General features: G+C 39.0%; 2 protein-coding genes across 12 annotated transcripts in view; one reads left to right on the top strand and one right to left on the bottom strand.

The window, feature by feature from the left end:
• The window catches only part of LOC127963129 (voltage-dependent L-type calcium channel subunit alpha-1D-like), a 276125-nt gene that overhangs the window by 116844 nt on the left and 132979 nt on the right, over positions 1 to 26302 (top strand). The window lies entirely within an intron of this gene.
• The window catches only part of LOC127963140 (NACHT, LRR and PYD domains-containing protein 3), a 210736-nt gene continuing 207627 nt past the window's right edge, over positions 23194 to 26302 (bottom strand). For 2 of the 5 annotated variants that reach the window (XM_052562885.1, XM_052562886.1), the window contains one exon: positions 23194 to 25505. In XM_052562885.1, the coding sequence (XP_052418845.1) occupies positions 25402 to 25505 (104 nt within the window). In that variant the 3' untranslated portion in view covers positions 23194 to 25401. The remainder of the gene's footprint in view (positions 25506 to 26302) is intronic. The other 3 variants (XR_008154738.1, XR_008154739.1, XM_052562887.1) reach the window with 3 other exon arrangements.

Consider the following 26302-nt stretch of genomic DNA (forward strand, 5'->3'; position numbering starts at 1 on the left):
TGTAGGCAAGCATCAGTACCTTGAATTTGACGTGAGTGACTACTTGTAGCCAGTGTAACCTGATGAGGAGAGGAGTAACGTGAGCTTTTTTTGGCTCATTGAAGACAACTCTTGCTGCTGCATTCTGGGTCAGTTGTAGAGGCCTGATAGTACATGTAGGTAGGCTCACCAAGAAAGCATTACAATAGTCCAGTCTGGAGAGAACAAGAGCTTAGACAAGAAGTTGGGTGGCTTGCTCTGACAGGAAGGGTCTAATCTTACTATTGTTGTATAAGGCAAATCTGCAGGACAAGGTCATTGTAGCAGTATGGTCTGTGAAGCTTAAATGATGAGCGATCACAAATCTTAGGTCTCTGGCTGTCCTGGAAGGAGTTATGGTTGACGAACCCAGCTGTATAGAGTAGTTGTGATGAAATGATGGGTTAGCTGGAACTACCAGCAGTTCTGTCTAAGGTTGAGTTGAAGGTGATGGTCATTCATCCAGCTAGAAATGTCATTCAGAAAGGCTGCAATGTGAGTAGCTACTGTACCGTCGGATCATCTGGTTGGAATGAGACGTAGAGTTGTGTGTCATCAGCATAGCAGTCATAGGATAAGCAATGCTTCTGAATGAAATATCCTATTGATGTCATGTAGATGGAAAAGAGAATTGGTCCAAGTACTGAGCCTTAAGCAACCCCAATATCAAGATGTTGTGTCGTAGAAACTTCACCCCTCCATGACACCCTGAAGGATCTATCTGAGAGGTAGGACTTAAACCACTGGAGTGCTGTTCCAGAGATGCCCATCTTTCTGAGGGTGGATAGTAGAATCTGGTGATTAACTGTGTCAAAGCAGCAGACAGATCCAGCAAGAGGAGTACTGAGGATTTGGAAGCTGCTCTTTCCAGTCACAGGGCTTCAGTAACCGAGATCAGGGAGGTCTAAGTTGAGTGGTCGCTTTTGAAGCCAGTTTGTTTTCTTTTCCAAGAGGTTGTTCTGTACATAGAGTTGGTTAAACAACTTGTCAAGTGTCTTTGCAATGAATGGATGAAGGGATACCGGTTTGTAGTTTTCTAGAAGTGCTGGATTTAGAAATGATTTCGTAGGCAGTGGGCTTATCCGAGCTTGCTTAAATGCTGAGGGAAATGTACCAGAGTGAAGACAGGTGTTGATAATGTGTTGTTAACACTCACAAACCATGCATCACACACTGTAGGCCAGGGATCCTAAAATTGAGACCACGAGATCCACTGCCCTACAGAGTTTAGCTCTAAGCCTAGTCAAACACACCCGATTATGCTAATCAGTGACTTCAGGATCATTAGAAAATCACAGGTAGGTGAGTTTGATCAAGATTGGAGCTAAACTCTGCAGCACATTGGCCCTCCAGGACAAGATTTGAATAACCCTGCTGTAGGCAGTGCAATCCTGACAACCTTTGCATTTTGCCTATGTCTCCTGATACAATACTTTCATTTACATTGGTCTCTGGAATTGCCAGTCTGCCGTAAACAAAGCAGATTTCTACTGCTGTCTACATCTACATCTACATTCAAGCCTAAACCTCATGGCCCTGACACAGACCTGTAGTACTCTCCAATAAATTCTCATAATTTCCTCATTCTCTCTGATTGGAAGAGGTGGAGCTACTGGTCTGCTTGTGTCTAATGATTAATATCACCCACCCTCTTAAAATCCATTTTGTAGTTGTTCATAGACCCAAGGACTGCTAGGAAACTTCTTTGAAGAATTAGTTGTGTTGCTCCCAACCTCTAGTTATGCTTGGAGACTTCAACATCCACCTAGATCAGAGTCTGCAACCGTCAACATCAAAAGAGCCATTCTGGCCCCTTTCTCACCGAATAGAGTTCATGCAGTGCCACAAAACCTTTGATCCCTAAAATGAAGATAAAACAGCATATCTGAAGTTTTATATTCAGCTATGTTACAGGGCAGGGGTGTAGCAATTATTTCAAAAGTGAAGGGACAGAAATGTCAAATGCAATAATAATAATAATAATAATAATAATAATAATAATTATTATTATTATTATGTTTGTCTAAATGACAGAAAAATGTATGTCTTTTAAAATACAATATTTTATTGCTGGACAATAAATATTAATTCTATATTCTATAATATTTTTGATATGTATTTTTCTAATGACAATTTTATGTTTATGATTGATTTATATACTAAAAAAACTTCTCATTTTTATCACAGAATAAGGGAGAATTTTTTTTTTAAAGCTTCTGTACTGTAATAAATGCTATGTCAGTTAACACTATCACTCACAGTGATTTACTAAAGGTAGGATTTTGACAGAACCTTCCTTCATATATGCAGTACAGTACCAATTATGTTCATAAAAAACTACTGCAAGTACCCAAACGACTGACCAAGGTAGTAGTACATTCCTGGTGTACAGATTTACTCCAGAAGAGATTTTACCTACATCTCCCTTACTGTACATACAGTACATAATTAATCTTAGTAAACCATTAGGCCTACTGTAATTCACCAAAAGGCTTTTGTTATGTTCCAGATGTTGTAGTACATTACTAGTGGCCAGACTGATTTACTACTGGTGAAGGTCTGCCAATATCTCTCTTACTGTAGATACAGTACATAATCTTCAAAAACCATTACTTTAATTGATCAAATTTTTTTTTTCGTGTTCCAACAGGATGTATTATATTTTAGTTACAAGACTGACATTTAGCCAACATCTTACTGTACATACAATACATAATTCTTCTTAGAAAACAATTACTGTAATTCACCATAAAATGTTTTTTTTTTTATGTTCAAAAAGGTTCATAGATCCTCTTCTGACTATCATTAATTCCTCATTGTCATTAGGATATGTACCCAAAACCTTCAAACTGGCTGTTATTAAGCCTTTAATAAAAAAAAACACAACTTGACCCCAAAGAACTAGTTAATTATAGACCAATCTCGAATCTCCCTTTTCTGTCCAAGATACTAATAAGGGTGGTATCCTCACAATTATATTCCTGCTTAGAGGAAAATGGAATATGTGAGGATTTCCAGTCAGGATTTAGACCGTATCATAGTACTGAGACTGCTCTCCTTAGAGTTACAAGGCTCAGTACTAGGGCCACTACTCTTCATGCTTTATATGTTACCCTTGGGAGATATCATCAGGAAATATGGTGTTAACTTTCACTGTTATGCTGATGATACTCAGCTCTATATTTCTTCGCGGCCTGGTGAAACACACCAATTTGAAAAACAAATGGAAGGCATAGTCGAAAAAACAAGAGGTGTTAATTATAGGACCTAAAAACTCTGCTTGTAATAATCTAGAACACTGTCTAAGACTTGATGGTTGCTCTGTCAATTCTTCGTCATCAGTTAGGAACCTAGGTGTGCTATTTGATCGCAATCTTTCCTTAGAAAGCCACGTTTCTAGCATTTGTAAAACTGCATTTTTCCATCTCAAAAATAAATCTAAATTACGGCCTATGCTCTCAATGTCAAATGCAGAAATGCTAATCCATGCATTTATGACCTCAAGGTTAGATTATTGTAATGCTTTATTGGGTGGTTGTTCTGCACGCTTAGTAAACAAACTACAGCTAGTCCAAAATGCAACAAGCAGCAAGAGTTCTTACTAGAACCAGGAAGTATGATCATATTAGCCCGGTCCTGTCAACACTGCACTGGCTCCCTATCAAACATCGTATATGTGTTGTCTTTATGTGATGTTAAGTTGGATAAGTGCTGGCTCCTTTAAGAGCAGCGACTTGATGACATCATCAATGTTAGACCAGCTTCAGCCTGCCACATGGAAGATAGCTGTCCTTTAGTGTGCTCTCATCCTTAGCAATCTGTTACATTTCTTGTCTTTCGGGAGTTATCGTTGGTATGTACATTTATGTTAAGGAATGATTCAACTATGTTTGATTGTATTGTATGTTAAAATTTCATTCTGATCCTTATACATATGTGTACTGTGCATTTACCATGCGTTAACTATCAGGCACACACATGTTATCTATGCTGCTATGTTTACTTATTGTTAATCACTCATTTTGATATAATTGGAAGCAAGGTAGTATACAGTTTGATATGTCAGTTTATTTCACATCCATGTATGCAGTCCTATTCACTGTTATTTTATATGTGTCATTGTATACTAGCAATTTGTGTTAAATTCCTTAGTCTGTATACTTAAATTCATACATTTATTGTATCATATTTTCCTTTCAGTTTTACCTACTTCCAGTCATCCATTAAACTAAGTGAACTGGGTATCTGCTTCAGTGTGGTGATTGGCAGAGGAGTTATCTGTCTGTCAACATATGCAAGGTGCATTGGGGTGGCAGAACAGTATCTATTTTAAAATATTGCTTATTACTTATAAAGCCCTGAATGGTTTAGCACCTCAGTATTTGAATGAGCTTCTTTTACATTATACTCCTCTACATCCGCTACGTTCTCAAGACTCAGGCAATTTGATAATACCTAGAATATCAAAATCAACTGCGGGCGGCAGATCCTTTTCCTATTTGGTGCCTAAACTCTGGAATAACCTACCTAACATTGTTCGGGAGGCAGACACACTCTTGCAGTTTAAATCTAGATTAAAGACCCATCTCTTTAACCTGGCTTACACATAACATACTAATATGTTTTTAAAATCCAAATCCTTTAAAGGATTTTTAGGCTGCATTAATTAGATAAACCGGAACCGGAAACACTTCTCATAACATCCTATGTACTTGCTACATCATTAGAAGAATGGCATCTACGCTAATATTAGTCTGTTTCTTTTTTATTCCGAGGTCACCGTAGCCACCAGATCCAGTCTGTATTGTGGGATTACAAATTTATAAAATGTAAAATCTAGGTTCCAATATAATAGTAGACTTTTTGGGGTAATAAAGCTTACATCCAAGAAGCTCAAATCAGGAAAATCAAGTGTCTGAGACATTAACCTTTTGGTCTTTGTGTTCTTCCTTGAAGCTTAAGGCACAGCTGTGCCTTTTGTCTCTATGATAATGTGAAGGTATCAGTGTACTGTCAGGCACCTCTGTATTTAAATGACACCGTTATGCTGATAAGATCAAGGCTGGGAAGATGCCGGTGTCTGGTACTTTCCTGATTGCATTTGCATGCTTTGTTAAAATGGTCTCCACCTATACTGTATGGATCCCTCCCACTTGAATGTATATAAAATCTACAATGTCTTAAGGACAAATTAGACTGTTGATGACTGCAGCGCCACGCAGAGCGTTCTCAATAAAGAATCCTGCTGAAGATTACCCAAGAGTCTCCTGGTCTTCGTTTCTGAGTTCCCAACAGTTTTTGGTGCCGTGACCCGGATAGAGCTTCTCACCTGAATCCTGATTGAAACTGCAACCTCAACAAAGATCAGACTTCATTCCAGACTGAATCTTTTGTACAACCAATGGTTGGTGAGTATACCTCTATCCAAAAGAACCTTTAAGACCAGAACAAATGTTAGCCTCTGCGCCATCAGAGAAGAGTTAACAGACAGCTGTAGGGTTTGGTTAACTAAGTTACCCTATAAAAATTATATTTTATAGATGAAAATAATCCTCTGTTTAGGCAGGCAAGATTAGCATCACATGCTAATATTTTGCTACCCTCTGTGTCTGGCAGGGAAGTTTAGCGTAAAGTGCTAGAAGTTTGTGTTAAGTTACCCTGTAAAAATTATATTTTAGAGATGAAAATAATCCTCTGTTAGGCAGGGAAGATTAGCATCACATGCTAATATTTTGCTACCCTCTGTGTCTGGCAGGGAAGTTTGTGTTTTTATCCTCTGCTTGTCAGGGAAGTGTTAGAAGTGTCCTTTTGTGTCAGAAAGACATTACAAAATGTTGAGAAGAAATCCTAATCTGATTCCAACAACTAAGAAAGGTGGACTAGCTACTCCTTCATGGACAGACAGTGAGTTCAAATCATTGTTAGGACAGCACATGGACTCAATAGTGACAAGAGTCGGTCAGATTGGATTTGATAAAGAAATTTGGTATTGATCCAGAAAAAGTATGGTCAATTAAAGAATGTAAAAAAGTACTAGGATCATGTATTCGCAAAAACAATGCGAAAGGCATTATCTGCTGCCACAGAGAATTTGGTTTAGCACTAGCTACGCAACATTCTCAGCGTACCTCAGAACTAGAGGAACAGAACAAAGAGCTCAGAGCTAGAGTATCGTCTTTGACTAATAAACTGAATCGCAACAAAGCTGCAGCAGAAACTGATGTGTAAGAAGTTAGTCAGACTGATAGCATTTATCCTGATTTACAAACTTTCTTTCAAAAAGATGTAGCCATCCAGTCAGTAACTGATGTCAATCTGACTTTGCTGCAGCCTGGAATTGAACTACTGGTTTCGTCTGGTCAGAGGAGAACTGGCCCCCCAACTGAGCCTGGTTTCTCCCAAGGTTTTTTTCTCCATTCTGTCACCGATGGAGTTTCGGTTCCTTGCCGCTGTCGCCTCTGGCTTGCTTAGTTGGGGTCACTTCATCTACAGCGATATCATTGACTTGATTGCAAATAAAAACAGACACTATTTAAACTGAACAGAGATGACATAACTGAATTCAATGATGAACTGCCTTTAACTATCATTTTGCATTATTGAGACACTGTTTTCCAAATGAATGTTGTTCAGTGCTTTGACGCAATGTATTTTTTTAAAGCATTATATAAATAAAGGTGATTGATTGATTGATTGATTGATTGATGTGCCTGTAGATTCTCTAGACAGTTTAGCTACTTGGCAAAGAAACTCTGATGTCAAAGCCAGAGTAAAGATTGCAGCAGCATCTTTTCAGGTCAAAACAGAGAACCGACCGAAACGTAGAAGTCCTAAGAAGGAGGGCAGTTGTCATTTATGTGGTAAACCTGGACACTGGATGAAAGAGTGTAGAAAAAGCAAGAAGACATTAAGAGAAATTAACAGCTTTACTCAGCTCCTACTCAGTCTACTTACCACTCTGAATCTGCCCCTCCCCACATCACTTAACTATTGGAGCAGCTTGCTCAGGTGTTAACTGTAAGGGCTGTGAATGCTTAACTTCCCCAGAAATGTGCAACAAAGATGAAACATCCTTTGTAAATACGTTGACTCTCACTTCCTTTCATTGAGGGAACGTTAAGTACACTCACAGCCTATCTTCAAAGCTATACTAAAGCACACTCCAGTCACTCCTATTCTTTTTGGGTTATGATGTCTTGTTATGACTGATATTTCATTAGAGGATGGAGATGTCACCCAGTTAAGTTCGCACAATAGCTACAGGGACAGACTAGGACACACACAGACCAGTGACGAGCCCAGGGAAGAACCGAAGTGCAACAGGCCTCGGGGGCCAACACTGTGGTGAAGACTTCCTCATAGGTTTCCCCTATCCATAGTTTTATCCCCACCTCACTGGTCCATAGGTGTCAAATTACTAAAAACTAGTTTGAGAAAAACGTTATACGATCACCAGCCTTAAAACCACTATACGATCAACAGAAGTCTAAAATTGTCTATGCATGAATACTGCTGGTCTGCTGTTTCTTTGTTTTCTTGTGTTGCAGACATAAGTCATTTCCATATGTGACACCCTGGTGTAAAGCATCACTTCAGACATCCATGAACAAGCTTCATGAGGACAAAGAGTCATCTGAGTGAATCTACATGCGAAATGGACTACAGAAAACAGACTTTACAGCTATTCAGACGCCATGGACTTCAAGACTTCCACTCTTATGCTACATGATTTTTTTCTGTGTCATCATGTAGTTTGTACAACGTGTTACCATCCATGCCATATGTGTCAACGGTTATGGTTCTAAAAAAACACCTAAGTAAGTCTAGTATAAGACACAGAATAAGTTAAACGTGCCTGTAACCTTTTAAAGTTACATGACTGAAGATGGGGCTTATGTTAAGAAACATAGGCCATAGAATGGACTTATGAAAGTTTAAATTTGTATTATGTGAGAGTTATTAGAACTCTCTTAGAGATTAACCTTTTGTCTTTGTGTTCTTCCTCGAAGCTCAAGGCACAGCTGTGCCTTTTGTCTCTATGATAATGTGAAGGTATCAGTGTACTGTCAGGCACCTCTGTATTTAAATGACACTGTTTTGCTGATAAGATCAAGGCTGGGAAGATGCCGGTGTCTGGTACTTTCCTGATTGCATTTGCATGCTTTGTAAAAATGGTCTCCACCTCCACTGTATGGATCCCTCCCACTTGAATGTATATAAAATCTACAATGTCTTAAGGACAAATTAGACTGTTGATGACTGCAGCGCCACGCAGAGCGTTCTCAATAAAGAATCCTGCTGAAGATTACCCAAGTGTCTCCTGGTCTTCGTTTCTGAGTTCCCAACAGTATCCAGAGCAGAGGGTCACTGCAGTCACCCGGATCCAGTACATGATGGTGGATCAGCACATTTACATTTATTCATTTAGCAGACGCTTTTATCCAAAGCGACTTACTGATAAAGACAGTGGAAGCAATCAAAAACAACAAAAAGAGCAATGATATATAAGTGCTATAACAAGTCTCAGTGAGGTTAACACAGTACACGTAGCATGGGGTTTTAAATAATATAATAAATAAAAAGAAAACAGAAAAAAAATTAAGAATAGAGCAAGCTAGTTAGAGGTCTTTACACATACACACACACATACATATACAATGGCATAATAAATGAAAAGAAAATAGAATACAAAAAGATTAGAAAGGTAGTTAGATTTTTTTAAAGAATAGAATTAGAATAGTAAGTGTTAAAGTTAGAGGGTCAAATAAAGATGTAAGAGATGGGTTTTAAGCTGATTCTTGAAGATGGTTAAGGACTCAGCTGCTTGGATTGAGTTGGGGAGTTCATTCCACCAGAAGGGTACATTTAATTTAAAAGTCCGTAAAAGTGACTTTGTGCTTCTTTGGGATGGCACAATCAAGTGATGTTCACTTGCAGAACGCAAGCTTCTAGAGGGCACATAAGTCTGAAGTAACAAATTTAGGTAAATGGGTGAAGAGCCAGTGGTAGTTTTGTAGGCAAACATCAATACCTTGAATTTTATGCGAGCAGCTATTGGAAACCAGTGCAAATTGATAAATAGAGGTGTGACGTGTATTCTTTTTGGCTCATTAAAAATTAATCTTGTTGCCGCGTTCTGAATTAATTGTAAAGGTTTGATAGAATTGGCTGGAAGACCTGCCAAGAGTGCATTGCAACAGTCAAGCCTGGACAGAAAAAGAGCTTGAACACGTGACACGCAATGACGCGTCACCATGGAAATGCCGCCCCCCCTCTCGTGTTTGCGTGCTGGCTTTAGCGGTGCAGTCAAGGGCAGTCGTAAAACTGATGTTTGTTGTGACTGCCAGAGTTGTATGCAGGGCGAGCGCGGAGAGGGGAAATCTATATCGTCTATATCGTTGCTTTTTTCGATATTAATATCTTGAAAGTTCATATCTAGATATAGATACGATAACGATATATCGTTCAGCCCTAGCGGACAGATCAAGCAGGGTAAGTACTGAAGATTTGGATTCTGCTATTGCCGTCTCAGTTGAATGTCCACTTCTGAAGCCAGATTGGTTGCTGTCAAGGAGATTGTTGTGTGAGAAATGTAGAGACTTGTTTGAACACAGCTCGTTCAAGTGTTTTTACAATAAAAGGAAGAAGGGAAACTGGTCTGTAGTTTTCTAAAAAAGAGATGGGTTGAGGTTGGGTTTCTTTAGTAGTGGAGTTACAGTATTGTTCAAAATAATAGCAGTACAATGTGACTAACCAGAATAATCAAGGTTTTTAGTATATTTTTTATTGCTACGTGGCAAACAAGTTACCAGTAGGTTCAGTAGATTGTCAGAAAACAAACAAGACCCAGCATTCATGATATGCACGCTCTTAAGGCTGTGCAATTGGGCAATTAGTTGAAAGGGGGGGTGTTCAAAAAAATAGCAGTGTCTACCTTTGACTGTACAAACTCAAAACTATTTTGTACAAACATTTTTTTTTTTCTGGGATTAAGCAATCCTGTGATTCACTAAACTAATATTTAGTTGTATGACCACAGTTTTTTAAAACTGCTTGACATCTGTGTGGCATGGAGTCAACCAACTTGTGGCACCTCTCAGCTGTTATTCCACTCCATGATTCTTTAACAACATTCCACAATTCATTCACATTTCTTGGTTTTGCTTCAGAAACAGCATTTTTGATATCACCCCACAAGTTCTCAATTGGATTAAGGTCTGGAGATTGGGCTGGCCACTCCATAACATTAATTTTGTTGGTTTGGAACCAAGACTTTGCCCGTTTACTAGTGTGTTTTGGGTCATTGTCTTGTTGAAACAACCATTTCAAGGGCATGTCCTCTTCAGCATAGGGCAACATGACCTCTTCAAGTATTTTAACATATGCAAACTGATCCATGATCCCTGGTATGCGATAAATAGGCCCAACACCATAGTAGGAGAAACATGCCCATATCATGATGCTTGCACCTCCATGCTTCACTGTCTTCACTGTGTACTGTGGCTTGAATTCAGAGTTTGGGGGTCGTCTCACAAACTGCCTGTGGCCCTTGGACCCAAAAAGAACAATTTTACTCTCATCAGTCCACAAAATGTTCCTCCATTTCTCTTTAGGCCAGTTGATGTGTTCTTTGGCAAATTGTAACCTCTTCTGCACATGCCTTTTTTTTAACAGAGGGACTTTGCGGGGGATTCTTGAAAATAGATTAGCTTCACACAGACGTCTTCTAACTGTCACAGTACTTACAGGTAACTCCAGACTGTCTTTGATCATCCTGGAGGTGATCATTGGCTGAGCCTTTGCCATTCCGGTTATTCTTCTATCCATTTTGATGGTTGTCTTCCGTTTTCTTCCACGTCTCTCTGGTTTTGCTCTCCATTTTAAGGCATTGGAGATCATTTTAGCTGAACAGCCTATCATTTTTTGCACCTCTTTATAGGTTTTCCCCTCTCTAATCAACTTTTTAATCAAAGTACGCTGTTCTTCTGAACAATGTCTTGAACGACCCATTTTCCTCAGCTTTCAAATGCATGTTCAACAAGTGTTGGCTTCATCCTTAAATAGGGGCCACCTGATTCACACCTGTTTCTTCACAAAATTGATGACCTCAGTGATTGAATGCCACACTGCTATTTTTTTGAACACACCCCTTTCAACTAATTGCCCAATTGCACAGCCTTAAGAGCGTGCATATCATGAATGCTGGGTCTCATTTGTTTTCTGAGAATCTACTGAACCTACTGGTAACTTGTTTGCCACGTAGCAATAAAAAATATACTAAAAACCTTGATTATTCTGGTTAGTCACATTGTACTGCTATTATTTTGAACAATACTGTATATGTGCCTGTCTAAATGATGAGGGAAAAACACCAGTGTGGAGGGAAGTGTTGATGATGTGAGTGAGTGCAGATACAACTTTAAGAGAAATGGCTTGAAGGAGATGAGATGGAATAGGATCAAGCGGGCAAGTTGTAGGGTGATTAGAAAGGATGAGTTTTGAGACTTCTGCCTCAGAGAGTGAAGAAAAAGATGTAAATGAGTGTACGTTTGCTGGTGATATGAGCTTGACTGATTGTGGTGTGGGAAATTGTGCACTAATGTGTTTAATTTTATTAATGAAAAACATTGCAAAGTCGTCAGCTATTAGAGATGAAGCAGGAGGGGGAGGACAAAGAAGTGAGGAAAATGTTTTAAAAAGCATGCAAGAGTTAGATGAATTGTTAATTTTGTTATGGTAGTATGTCATTTTAGCAGAGGACACATTAACAGAGAAAGAAGATAGGAGTGACTGATAAACAATAAGGTCAGTAGTATTTTTGGACTTGCGCCACACCGTTTCAGAAGCTCTAAGCTTAGAACGGTGTTCGCGTAGAACATCAGATAACCAAGGGGCAGAAGGGGTGTTACGGGCTGGCCTGGAAGATAAGGGGCAAACAGTGTCTAAACAAGATGTAAGAGTGGAGTAGAAAGTATCAGTAGCACTGTTAGCATCCAAAGATGCAAACAGTTTAGGGGAAGGAAGTGAAGATGAAACCATTGCAGATAGCTGGGAGGGTGAAAGTGTGAATAGGTTACGTCGAAAGATGACATGTGGAGGGGTAAGTGATGTGTCAGGGATCATGTTGAGGTTAAGAGTGAGGAGGAAGTGATCTGACGTGTGCAGTGGAGTAACCAGAACATGATCAGTAGAGCAGTTTCGTGTATAAATAAGGTCCAGTTGGTTGCCTGATTTGTGAGGAAGCAGTAGTTGACACTCGGTTGAGATCAAAAGAGGCAAGCAGAGTGTGGAAATCGGCAAACAGAGGTTTATCTAGATGAATGTTGAAATCTCCAAGCATAAACTAGGGGAGAACCATCCTCAGAAAAGGTTGAGAGCAACACATCTAATTCATCCAAAAAGTTACCCAGTGGTCCTGGGGGTCGATAGACAACTAAAAATGTATTTTAAAAGGGTAGGTAACAGTAACTGAATGAGATTCAAAGGAGCTGTTGATACCCAAAGATTTCCAATCATTAGAGATGAGCATACCAGTACCTCCACCTCTTCCAGTCAAACGGGGGGAGTGGGAAAATGAGAAATTATTGGAGAGTGCTGCAGGTGTAGCAGTGTCCTCTGGTTTGATCCAGGTCTCTGTTAGGGCCATGAGATTAAGCTTTGAATGACTAATAATAGAAGTAATGAAATCGGTTTTGTTTACAGCAGACTGGCAATTCCAGAGACTAATAGGAAAAGAAAGTAGTGTATTAGGAGACATAGGCAAAGTATATAGGTTGGTAAGATTGTGCTGTCTACATTGTGTGATGCATGGTTTACGAGTGGTAATGATAGTAGGGATCTGGAAACACATAGAAAGATTTGGTTATAAACAAAAAACAACTGAAACAGAAATGAAACAAGGAAAAGGAAAAAGATTAATCAAAACAATACTTATATCCCCTGCCCGGTGGAGTCGCACGGTAGAAACGATGGTCTTTACACTCTTCAGTCTTCACACGAGGAGGGCTTAACTGGAGGGCTGCCGCGACCGCTGCCGCGGTATACTAATCTTTTTAAAACCGACAAAACGTAAATTGAATTCAGCTGAACGTACTTTACTGTTTATCACAACAAAGGTCTAAGCAAGCGCACAACACTGACAACGTATGCGATAGAGTACGAGACCAAACGCAGCACGTCTCAACACAGTAAACAAACAAGTGTTTCCTAGCAACGACAACTGCGCTAAACACTAATGAGACAAGAAATAAATACACTTACGATCTGCTTTTAACTCCCGCTGATTTAACTGCTTCTCACAAAGGATATTTCTTTACACTCTCTTGGCTGGTGCTTGAACACACTTTACTGTTTATGACAACAAAGGTCTAAGAAAGCGCACAACACTGACAACGTATGCGATAGAGTACGAGACCAAATGCAGCACGTCTCAACACAGTAAACAAACAAGTGTTTAGCACCTAGAAAGGACCTCTACTGCCCTGAAAGACAGCGGAGACCAGGACAGCTAGAGCCCCAGATACAGATCCCATGTAAAGACCTTGTCTCAGAGGACCACCAGGACAAGACCACAGGAAACAGATGATTCTTCTGCACAATCTGACTTTGCTGCAGCCTGGAATTGAACAACTCGTTTCGTTTGGTCAGAGGAGAACTGCCCCCCCAGCTGAGCCTGGTTTCTCCCAAGGTTTTTTTCTCCATTCTGTCACCGATGGAGTTTCGGTTCCTGGCCGCTGTTGCCTCTGGCTTGCTTAGTTGGGGCCACTTCATCTACAGTGATATCGTTGACTTGATTGCAAATAAATGCACAGACACTATTTAACTGAACAGAGATGACATCACTGAATTCAATGATGAACTGCCTTTAACTATCATTTTGCATTATTGACACACTGTTTTCCTAATGAATGTTGTTCAGTTGCTTTGACGCAATGTATTTTGTTTAAAGCGCTATATAAATAAAGGTGACTTGTCTTGTCTCTCTCTCTCTCATTTAATGTCAAGGTCAGTTAAATTAATTAAATGTCATATCAAACTGTAATTTACATGTTTTAATGTCCAAACAATTAGTTATTTATTAATAATTTTAAGACACTTACAGTATGTCATAGAAAAGTTTACTAATGTATCACTTACTTGAAATACTTTAGTTGCAGTATTTTTCTTAATATACTTACCTGAATTCAGGCCAGTTGTAAGTATTAGGGCATTTCTGTACATTCGGTTAAGGTTGCTATCATTTATTTATTGTTTAGATGATCTATACAGTGTGTATAATTTTTTACCAACGTTTATGAATCATTTTGTGATTCAAAATGTCTTACTGACTCTGAAATACAAATGTGTATGTGTATTAAAAGACAACAAAGAGGACCATTAAGGAAAAAACTAATTCTTGTCTCTCCTTCCATTTAATGTCAAGTTGATTACTGCTTACAGTCTTCCCAACTGCCCGGGACCTGTAAAAGATTTTGGGGGCTCGTTGTCCGTGATCAGAGTTACTCTGAAGATGCCTGGTCCAGTGATTTTGAACCTAAGGGAAGCAGAGCACATTTTTCATGAAGGGAGCAACGTGTGGGAGAGGCTAAAGGGAGCAGGTGACCAGCATCATCCTGACCAGGAGTATCACCACATAACCAGATCTACCTGGAAGTACATAATGTCCGACAAAGAAAGAAAGAAACTTATATGGAACATCAAGAAGAAAGTCTACACTTTAAACACAGGTGAACTCTTCCAGCTGGCAAAAGAAATTCACCCTGCATCAGATGCAGATGTCACACCATTAAAGAATGGTGACGAAGAAAGCTACCTTAATTATATTGTCATTTACATGAACAGCTGTGAAATGTCTTGGCTACCTGATCAAGGGATGACTCTGTTATTAAATTTAAATGATTTTATTGATGAAATCGTAGAGCAATGTGCTACTAGGAGTGAAGTGGTTACTCAGCCATCCATTACACCTCATAACACAGACACATCAAAGGGTGAATACCAGAGAATGTTATCAAACTATGAGGATTTAGGTAGAAAACTTTTAGCCTGTAGAACTATACCTTCCACACTACCTATATCCACAGACACATTACACACACATCTTCCAAACAAGGAATTCAATAATCACAGTACATCTCATTCTGCACCATTAGACCATGGTCTCTATAAGACACATTGCAATGTTGCAATATCAAGAATTCAGGATCCATGGGCGACAAATAGGAGAAAGTGTCTCTGACATAAGTTTCAGCAAACTGTGCAAGCAAATAGACGAAGGCATTAAGGAAGGCTGCACTGAAAGTGATATAATCCATTTGGTGAGAGTTGAGACCTTTTCTTTCAGACCACAATGTTTCTGATGAAACCCTGCTGAGGCATGTAATAAGAATTACAAGTGATGAAAGTGAGAGGCAATGCCGGCTGGGTCAGTCTACTCGCCATAAGGTGGTGCATGCACACAGCAACCACCTCAACAGCCCCTTTTTCAACTTTCAGCATCCGTGTTCCCACCATCTGCTATGTCATTATACAACCCGGATACACAGGTGCAGTCTCAGACCCAGTATCAAACACAACGTCAATACAGGTCAAGACCCAAAACCCAATTCTTTTCAAGTAGACATCCTCTTCAAAGACAACAACAGTCAAGAGGCCACGAATGCACAGATAAAAATGTGACTACTTGCAGCCATTGTTTTATATGTGGTACAGAGGGACACAGAGCTGTAGGTTGCCTTAGGAAGCCAAGAGAGCAGGGAAATGGGGAACAATCACTGTAGAGGGACACTACAGTGTCAAGCTCCTACAACTACTTTGACTTCGTCAAAACAAATCCATAACATCAAATATACATTTCAAATATCTTCAGTCTCACCAGCCCAGTGGTACTGTACTGTCATGGAGTGTCCACAGTTTGACCAGTTAATTATTGGTGAGGGACTTTTCAAAATTAAAAATCCACAGAATCCATATGTTCAAATTCCTATTGGCAATCAAACTATGCATAGCACCACACTGCCCCGGAAGACCACACTTGGGAGCATTCAGGCAGTCAGAAAAGTAATTGAAACTGATCAAGTAGATTTCCAACCTTTGTATATTGAAGTAAACAACTTGGACTCCCGGGCTGGTACCAAGGATGAAGGAAGAAATCCTCCGACACTTTGGCATCCTCCAGTTGATCTCAGCACCCTCAGTAACGAACAGCAAGAGCAGGTGAAATAACTGCTTTATGAAGAGTCAGCAGCTTTCGCATGTGACGATGATGACATAGGATGCTTTACTAGTCTTCAGATGGTTATTACATTGAAGGATGACATACCTGTGCAAAGAACGTATGCCTCTGTGCCTAAACCACTCTATCAGGAAGTCAAGGAGTACATTCACGACTTGTTGGCTAGAGGTTGGATTGTTAAGTCTAAGTCACCATACTCTGCTCCTGTTGTATGCGTAAGAAAGAAAGATGGTTCACTTAGACTTTGCATTGTCTACCGTTCACTTAATAAGAAGACAATACCAGACATTACAGATACTTTAGGGGGTTACAGCTGGTTTTCCATCCTTGACCAAGGGAAGGCATACCACCAAGGGTTTATGGCTGAGGGATCCCGACATCTGATGGCTTTCATTACACCATTGGTGTTTTATGAGTGGTTAAGGTTTCCTTTTGGGCTGACCAATGCAACTGCTGCATTCCAGAGAAGCATGGAAGAGATGTTGGACTCCCTTTGAGATGATTGTTGCATACCTTACCTGGATAACTTGCATACCTTACTCTGTTATGCAAAGAATTTTGAAGACCACCTTGAAAGACTTAGAAGGGTCTTCAAAGCGCTACAACAGCATGAGGTGAAACTTAGACCAAAAAAACTTGAGTTCTTCAAAAGAAAGGTTCACTACATGGGACGACTAATTTCTGCTTAAGGTGTCCGCATTGACACCAAAGACATCAGTGCCATTTTGTCATTTGGAGAAAAGTCACCAAGCACCATTGGAGAAGTGCAAAGATTTCTGGGATTCTTAAGCTATTACAGAACATATATCCAGGACTTCTCAACAAACAAACAACAAAACCAAAGGGAAAGGTAACCAGCTTCCTTCTAAAACACCAGGGGTCTGGACTAAAGAACACCCTGGCAACATTGATTGACATTCTTACCCATCAACCTGTGCTGGCTTATCCTGATTTCAACTCGCCCTTCACTCTACATACTGATGCATCTCAAAAGGGTTTGGGGCAGTTCTCTATCAATGGCAAAAAAAAAAGTTAAGGGTCATTGCTTATGGATCCAGAACTCTTTCCCCAGCAGAGTAAAATTACAATCTTTACTCTGGCAAGTTTGAATTCCTAGCTTTTAAATGGGCTATTTGTGAGGAATTCCGGGATTATCTGTTTTATGCTCCTGCCTTCACTGTGTAAACTGGTAATAACCCCCTGACCTATGTGATGAGCACTGCCAAGCTCAATGCTGTGGGCCACCGTTGGGTGGAAGAATTTTCTGATTTCCATTTTGACATCAAGTATAGACCAGGAAAGGAAAATATAGATGCTGAAACTCTCTCTCGTTGTCCTCTGGACATAGAATGGTATGTGGGTGGCCTCGTGTTCAGGAGAAATGTCAGTCGATGCAGTTCATGCAATTTGGGAAGGGAGCCAGGTAGCAAAGAAAAAGGATGTAGTCTGGATAGCTACTCTCATTACAGCTCAGAACTCTGACATTACCAACACGTGCCCAGAGTCATCTCACCATAGTTTTCTGTCAACAATACATCACAGTGAGTTACTGAGAGCACAGAAAGAAGATCCTGCTATTGGGGACAAATTAAAACTTACAAAAAAAAAACTCTCACCAGTGAAGTCAGAAGAGGGTTACATAGCCCAGTCAAGAAATGATTACATTAGTGTAAAAAACAGCATTTTGAAAATGGCTTGCTGTATCGAAGGACCACTCACCAGAAACAACTGGTCTTACCTTCTTAATTTAAGAAAAAGGTCCTGAAGCATCTTCATGATGACATGTTTCATGTGGGCACAGAAAGGGTGATACATCTGGCAAGAGAGAGATTTTATTGGCCACATAAGAAAATGGACATAGAAAATTGTTAACAGAAGATGTTCATGCATTAAGCAAAAGAAGCATGTTACCCATAAGAGAGCTCCAATGGGAAGCGTTACAACTACTTTTCCTCTTGAACTCATTTCCATAGATTATCTGCACTTGGAAAGAAGTAAAGGTGGTTTTGAGTAAATACAACCAGTAATTGATCACTTTACCAGGTCTGAGGGTATTGAGGGTGGAGAGAGCACTGTAAATGCACTCCCCCTAACCTTCCTTAAGCGTAAAGGAGCAACTGTATTTAAAATGCTAGAAAAGAGAGAGTCCATAGTTTCTGTTACATCACCAAATTGTTTTTGGATATGCTAAGGAATTCGGATACATCAGGAAGATAACTTAAAAAGCAGTCTTTTGTGGTAGAAGTGATGCTTATACCATACTTGTTACAAGAAGTAGAATTTACAATTTTGGCTATATGAAGTTTGCACAAAACTAAATGATCTGAGATATCATCACTTGGCTGCATAATTTCAACACTATCAACATCAATTCCATGTGACAGTATTAAATCTAGAGTATGATTTCGACAATGAGTAGGTCCTGAAACATGTTGTCTAACACCAATAGAGTTCAGAATGTCTATTAATGCTGATCCCAATGCATCTTTTTCATTATCGACATGGATATTAAAATCACCAACTATTAAAACTTTATCTGCAGCCAGAATTAACTCAGATGTAAAATCACCAAACTCTTTAATAAGGTCTGCATGGTGCCCTGGTGGCCTTTATACAGTAGCCAGTACAAACATAACAGGGGATTTATCATTAACATTTGTTTCTCCGGATAATGTTATATGAAGCACCATTACTTCAAATGAGTTATACTTGAAGCCTGCCCTCTGAGAAATCCTGAAAACGTTGTTATAAATTGAAGCAACACCTCCCCCTTTGCCTTTGCTCATGTTTATAACAGTAATCTTGGGGGGTGGACTCATTTAATTAAAATAATATAATCATCAGGTTTTAGCCAGGTTTCTGTCAAACAGAGCACATCTAGGTTAAGATCAGTGATCATATTTACAAAAAGTGTTTTCGTAGAAAGGGATCTTATATTAAATAAGCCAAGCTTTATCATTTGTTTATCCGTATTGCATCTGTTTTTATTTGTTGAACCTCAATTAAATTGTTAATCTTAACTTGGTTTGGATGTTTTTTAGTATTTTCTAGTTCAGGGAACAGACACAGTCTCTATAGTGTGATATCTAGGTGAAAAAGTCTCTATGTGCTGAGAATTAACTGACCTCTGTGACGTGAGGCAGCTAGCAGACGGTCGGTTTAGCCAGTCTGTCTGCTTCCTGACCTGGGCCCCAGTTAGTCAAGTATAAACACTAAGACTATTTGCCATATTTCTAGAGAGAAGAGCGGCACCACCCCAGGAGGGATGAAGACCACCTCTTTTCAACAGGTCAGGTCTGCCCCAAAAGCTCGTCCAATTGTCTATGAAACCTATGTTATTCTGCGGGCACCACTTAGACATCCAGCCACTGAGTGATGACAATCTGCTATGCATCTAGTCACCACGGTAAGCAGGGAGGGGACCAGAGCATATTACAGTGTCTGACATCGTGCTTGCAAGTTCACACACCTCTTTAATGTTATTTTTAGTGATCTCCGACTGGTGAAGTCAAACATCATTAGCGCCGGCATAAATAACAATCTTACTGTATTTACATTTAGCATTAGCCAGCACTTTTAAATTTCCAAAGATGTCAGGCGCTCTGGCTCCAGGTAAAAATTTGACTATGGTGGCTGGTGTCTCTATATTCACATTCCATACAATTCGCCAATAACTAGAGAACTTTCATCAGGTCTCTTAGTGGATGCATCACTGAGTGGGGAGAACCTGTGTAATATTTTAATTTGAAACAGAAGAGCGGTGTTTTGACCCACGACTATGCTGCCTCATTGTCACCCAGTTGCCCTGCTGCAGGGGCTCTGTTGCCGGACATGAACAATGTACAGCACTCCCTGAGCTAGATGCATCCAAAGCCGTATCTACCCTAACATTCTTACTGTCCTCAATTAAGGGGTTGGGTGAAATGCTATTTCATGCATACTGGTTTTTTTACACCGCCGGAAGAGCGCGCGCTCCCATATAGCAGAGCACTGAGAGGCTGAGCACAGACATTCATTCACTGATCAGAGCGAGAGCGTCGCGAAAAGTCACAAAAGAAGTGTGTTTTTGGTTGCCAGGGCAAGACAACCCTGCACAGATTACCAAAAAAAAAAAAAAAACAGCATTAAGGGACCAGTGGATGGAGTTTATTTTTACAGAGCATCAACGGAGTTGTGCAAGTGTTTTTGTTTGTTCCCTGCATTTCGAAGATGCTTGTTTTACAAACAAGGCCCAGTTTGACGACGGATTTGCGTATCGTTTATTTCTTAAGGATGATGCAATCCCAACGAAAAAGGGTCACGATCGTGTGTTGGAACCGCAGGCGGTGAGTAAAACTGCTTAAAATATCTCTGCCTCCTTGTTAGTGCGTCCCCTCCCATGCCAGAGACCCGGGTTCGAGCCACGCTCGGAGCGAGTCGTTGCTGCTGCTGCTCTCATTCAGTTTCAGCCTCGGGATCTGATTCTGGATCATAAATAAACGGCTGAATCTGACTGTTAGCCATGGTTTGTTTCGGATGATGTTTTTTTTTCCTCACGGTAATGTCACAACTTCCAAACGCTCTCAACGCAAAAGCCTACTGGCGCTCGTGATTCTTTAGCTACGCCCACACATAACGCCTCCAGCCGGTCATGTTTTTCCGGGAAAAATCGGTACAGACTATCTTTCTCTTATGAATATAATAAAACTAAAGACTTTTTGAAGTTATGAAGGATGCAGTACTACTCTATAGGTACTCAAGATTAACAGGATATTGAGTGAAAACGAGCATTTCACCCCCCCTTTAAAGTTTGGATGCGTGTCTCTAATTCTGAAATCTTCTCTGTCAACCTAACTATTTCTCTGTATTTATCACATGTGAATCCCTCATCACTGACAGAGATAGATAAACTGTACATGTGGCAAGAGGTGCAAATAACAATAGCAGGAGAAGCCATTACTCACCGTGCTTGATGAAATATTCTTACCACAGTTGTTTGATGAACTTGTGAAAAACTGGAGAGAGAGAGTGTAGTGAGAGAAAGGAGAGGAGAAAAGAAAAGAAAACGGTGATAGGTACAAATTAAAATGCTAACAAGTGCTAACGCAACGCAGGTGAACTGCACTCGTGGATTTAAAATAAAAGTGAACGAACTAAATTTATCTGATAAGATTGATCGATAATATCAGAAATAATTAAGTTATATTTTATCACTTTAAACAACAGAGAGTGATAGTAAGATAAAGATTCTAGAGAAAAAACAGCTACACAGAGCAGCAGCAAGGCCAGCAGGAAGCAGAAAAAACACTGTTCAACAGCGACACCCGGAGGTAGTCAGGAAGGGAGGAGAGGCACACAATCCACGTTGCTTGATGTCCAGTGTAAAGTTTCCACAGTCGGTGATGCTTTGCGTCGCCATATCATCTGCTGGTGTTGGTCCACTGTGTTTTCTAAGGTCCAAGGTCAACGCAGCCATATACCAGGAAGTTTTAGAGCACTTAATGCTTCCTGCTGCTGACCAACTTTATGGAGATGCAGATTTATTATTTATTATTACTTTTTATACTTTATAGTTGGCCAAGATTTCTAAAAATCCTTTCTTTGTTTTGGTATTAAGTAATATTCACATTTTCTAAGATACTGAATTTGGGATTTCACTTTTTGAAACAAATTTGTGAAATAAATCAACTTTTTGATGATATTCTAATTATATGACTAGCACCTGAATATCTCTGGGCTTGACTTTGTAGAAAAGGACATGCTGATTTTAATATTAAAGAAAACATAATTTTTACAATAATAAATTACACCGTTTTATAGATGGCCAAACAGTGAAAATGAATAGTGTTTTGGATTGCATAAATAAACACTGATATATAAATGCCAATATTAAATGGCGGTTCTGCTGTGAAAACGCCATCATTTGCTATCTGTACTACAAAACGCTGTATTTTATGGAGTTTTTCTGTCTAAAATGCAGTAAAAACGGGCGTTTACTGGACACCAGGCGTCTGGTTAATGGCAAATTATTTACCATTTGACGTTCTATACTTTTGATGTTCAAAATGTTAAATTTCTCACAACATATTTTTTTTTTTGGGTGATATTCTATAACGTGTGTTGTAAGTGAATTTTATTTTGTGGTGATATTATGAAGTAATCAAAAGTTACAGCATTTGGAACCAAGGTAGCCCTTCTCTTAGCCCTTGACAGTTTTGAAATTGTTGTTTTGAATTTGAAGTAATGCCTCACTCAAGTTTAGTCCCAAACAATTATACTTATACTCTGAGACCTTTCAAATGACATACGGCACATAAATATCTGAACTTTATGATGTTTTTGACATATTAGAATACATGGCACACAAACACACATTATGTAAATTACGAAAACGATTTGGCTACCTGCACTGTAAAGCTCAGACTCTAAGCTTTCAAATGATATCCAATTTTTGTTGATCAAGGCAGTGGTTTAAAAAACATGATTAGTAATATTGTAATAATGATTAGAATAATTACATTAAAGCTGAGATTCGAAAGCTTTAAAATGTTACCCATTTTGTTTTTATTTCACTCAGGGGTTGCTTATTAATTTGATTATGAGTGTTTTTTATTCTTTCACTTTTTGCCTCTGTTCCAACTTTGTTTTTGGAGTGTGTTGCAGCTATCAAAATCAAACTTTGTTTTTATTTACAAAATATATTTAAATTGGTCAGTGAAAACTTTGGAAATATTTTCCTTGTACTATTGTCAATTAAATATATTTAATAACCATTTAAAAAACATTGTCTATTTTGTATTTTTTAAGTATTCAAAACAGTTGGATCATAATATGAAAATGTACTTTGATTTTATTCTTATTATTTTTCCATTGATCTAGTTTTCTCACAATCCAAAACTTGTTTCATTGCGTTATGATGGCATTAAGAGCTTAAAGACCACTTCCCACAAGATACAATAAACCAGTGTCAATTTTTTATTCTTAGCTTAATTTCATGAACAAGCAGAGTATAAACAGTGCCTTATGACATTTGAGTCAACAAATTAAAATGGGAAAAAAGATTACAGAAAACAAATTGATAAACAACTGAACTGACAGAGTGTTTGTTAAAAAATGGATACATAAATGATATTGATTATAATTATTACTAGTGTTGACAGTTTTTGTAAAATTAATTGAAATGGCTATTGTGCTTATTTAAAGGAAGCCAAAAATCGTATCTTTATGGGATATGGAAAAGTCTTGCATAAAAGGAAAAGTCTCAGAATAACCTTTATGTTCCACAAAAGACAAGGAAATGATAAATTACTCCGTGATTACTTGATTATGACGTTCATGATTTTGGTGAATTATCCCTTTAATCAAAATACAAATACATCCTTTAAATAAAGTAAAATACAGGACTATAAGCATCAAAATATACTTAAAATATTGCTTATTATAAATAAATGTGTCACAGGCCAGGTTAGACCTCAGATCTCTGGTGTGATGAGTGAAAGGTCTACCACTGAGCCATTGGAGCAGTTAATGATGGTAGGTGTAGATTTAAAAGGAAGTGTAGATTTAATAAAATAATCTCTGCAAGAAAAAATACAACAAAAATTATTCTCGTACTGAGGAATTAACTGCGGCAAAACAACTACCAAAGAACGGAACTCATCAAACCTTACTTTTAGTAGCTAGGGAGGCTTTAGCGAGACCAGACAGGAAACACAGGGTGAAGACTCAAAAACCGATTGAGGAACCAAGGCAAAAATATACAACTTAAATACACTGGGGAAAACAAGGCACAGGTGACCTGGATAATGATAACAAGGCCACATGAGTAAGAAGTAAAGCAAAGAAAACGGAAACTCTAGAAGCCCGGAGACAAACTACAAGATGTAGGATGCTGACAAACGTGTTCATCTTTCATTTTTATTACTGTATAATTGGCAAAATTACAGCTCTGCTGATGTATTATTTAGATGATACGTGTAATGCAGAGACGTACTTGTCCATGACATTGGTGTCATGCGTCTGTTGAGGTGATTTACCCCTTCTCTCACGTGAAAGTAAACAGCCGTCTCATTTGGTAGATTATCCATGGCACAATTAACTTGCCATATGCCAGTCCAGTGTGTGTTAAAACACTACTGTCAATCAAACTATTGTGGGAGAGGCCTGTGTGTATGATGTCACAAAGACAAGCTCCTGCGATCGGCTCAAGTTGAGAAAGGGGAAATGATTTACAGAGATTAAAATAAAAATAAAATAAAAAAAAACACTGGTTGGATTTTTATCATTATAGTGTGGTTGTTTGAACAATGAAAATCTCATTGTTTTCATATGGATTACTTTAACACAGAATATTTGATTTTGGTAGCACTTGTTTAGTTTAAAAGTAGATATGTCAAGCTTTCTATATATATATATCTCATGTCACTTCGTTGAGTATTCACTGAGTTACAGTTCATTTTAATGATGCGTTTGTAAATGAAGATCAGCGCACCTTGTTTGCTATCTTTATTTTATAATTGCACAAAGTTTTGTTGTTATTATGCATGTATACAAATAAAAGTAGACCCTTTACCGATCCGATTGATGTATTGCTCTCATCTGTACGATCAAAACTGAAAGTGTAAATTAAGTTATTTTCGGTGCTATCAGGAGAAGATGCCACAAATGCTTTTCCATGTTAATCAATTTGATTTGAGTTTGTGTGCATGTGAATATCGGAAAGAGGATTTACAGAGTCTCTCTATCATTTAATATCACACAGAGACACTGAGGAATCATTATCAACTCTAAATCCAGCACAGAGGGGTTCAGTGAATGTGGTGTTGAGTGTGTGTAAGTGTGTGAGTGTGTCTGTGTCAGAGATGCTGTAGAAGGACAGCGAGCCGGCTGACCAGTCCAGATACACTCCTGCTCTCTTAAAGGATGAACAGACTGCAGGTATATCAGTGCTGTTCTTATTGTGACAGACTGAGAATTTTTTATCAGAGCAGACCAGACTCCAGGATTTCTCATTGAATCCAAATTCACAGTCACTCCCTCCTTTCCTGTCGATTCCTTTATATGACACTGATATCTCGGCACGTCTCTTCCATTCAGCCTCCCAGTAACAGCGTCCAGTCAGACTCTCAACACACAGAACCTGAGGATCCTTATCAAATCTCTCTGGATGGTCAGGATACGACTGACTCTTCCACACCTGTGATCTTCCTGTTCGCATCAGACAGCATGAGTTGAGTGTTGGCTGTGTTTGGATCCAGTGTGAGATCACAGGCATCTGAACACAAGAAAAGAGAAAAATCAAGAACAACACAACAGTGAAGATGTCTTTGTGTGTTTACAGCTTGGACTACCCTATTTTCCGGCCTATAAGTCACACTTTTTTCATAGTTTGGCTGGTCCTGCGACTTATAGCCAGGTGCGACTTATCAAAATTAATTTGACATGAACCAAGAGAAACCATTACCGTCTACAGCCACGAGAGGGCGCTCTATGCTGCTCAGTGCTGCTGTAGTCTACACTGAAAACATAGAGCGCCCTCTCGTGGCTGTAGACGGTAATGGTTTCTCTTGGTTCTTGGGTCTAAATAAATGCGACTTATACTCCAGTGCGACTTATATATGTTTTTTTCCTCATCATGATGTATTTTTGGACTGATGCGACTTATACTCAGGTGCGACTTATAGTCCGAAAAATATGGTATATTTGCAAAGTCCAGAATGTCCTCACATTTCACAAATGTGGTCACTTATATAGTGTTAGTTGTTAAACAGTGACTAGAGATTCGGATCTCAGTAGCAGTGCCGGTCCTAGACTTCTGGAGCCTTCAAGTCAGGTTTATTTCTATAACACTTTGTACAATAAACATTTAAACACCTGTATTTATATCCGACATGCTGCATCGTTCATTTTGGGAGAAAACCAACTGAACATAAATAGGATAAAACATAACTTAATTCACAACATATTTTTGATATTATCAATCAAACTTATCAGATTCATTTTGATCGTTCACTTTTATTTTATATCCGTGAGTGCAGTACACCTGCAAAGCGTTAGCACTCGTTAGCTTGT

This window comes from Carassius gibelio, chromosome B8 (assembly GCF_023724105.1).
Source record: "Carassius gibelio isolate Cgi1373 ecotype wild population from Czech Republic chromosome B8, carGib1.2-hapl.c, whole genome shotgun sequence".
NCBI classification, from domain to species: domain Eukaryota; kingdom Metazoa; phylum Chordata; class Actinopteri; order Cypriniformes; family Cyprinidae; genus Carassius; species Carassius gibelio.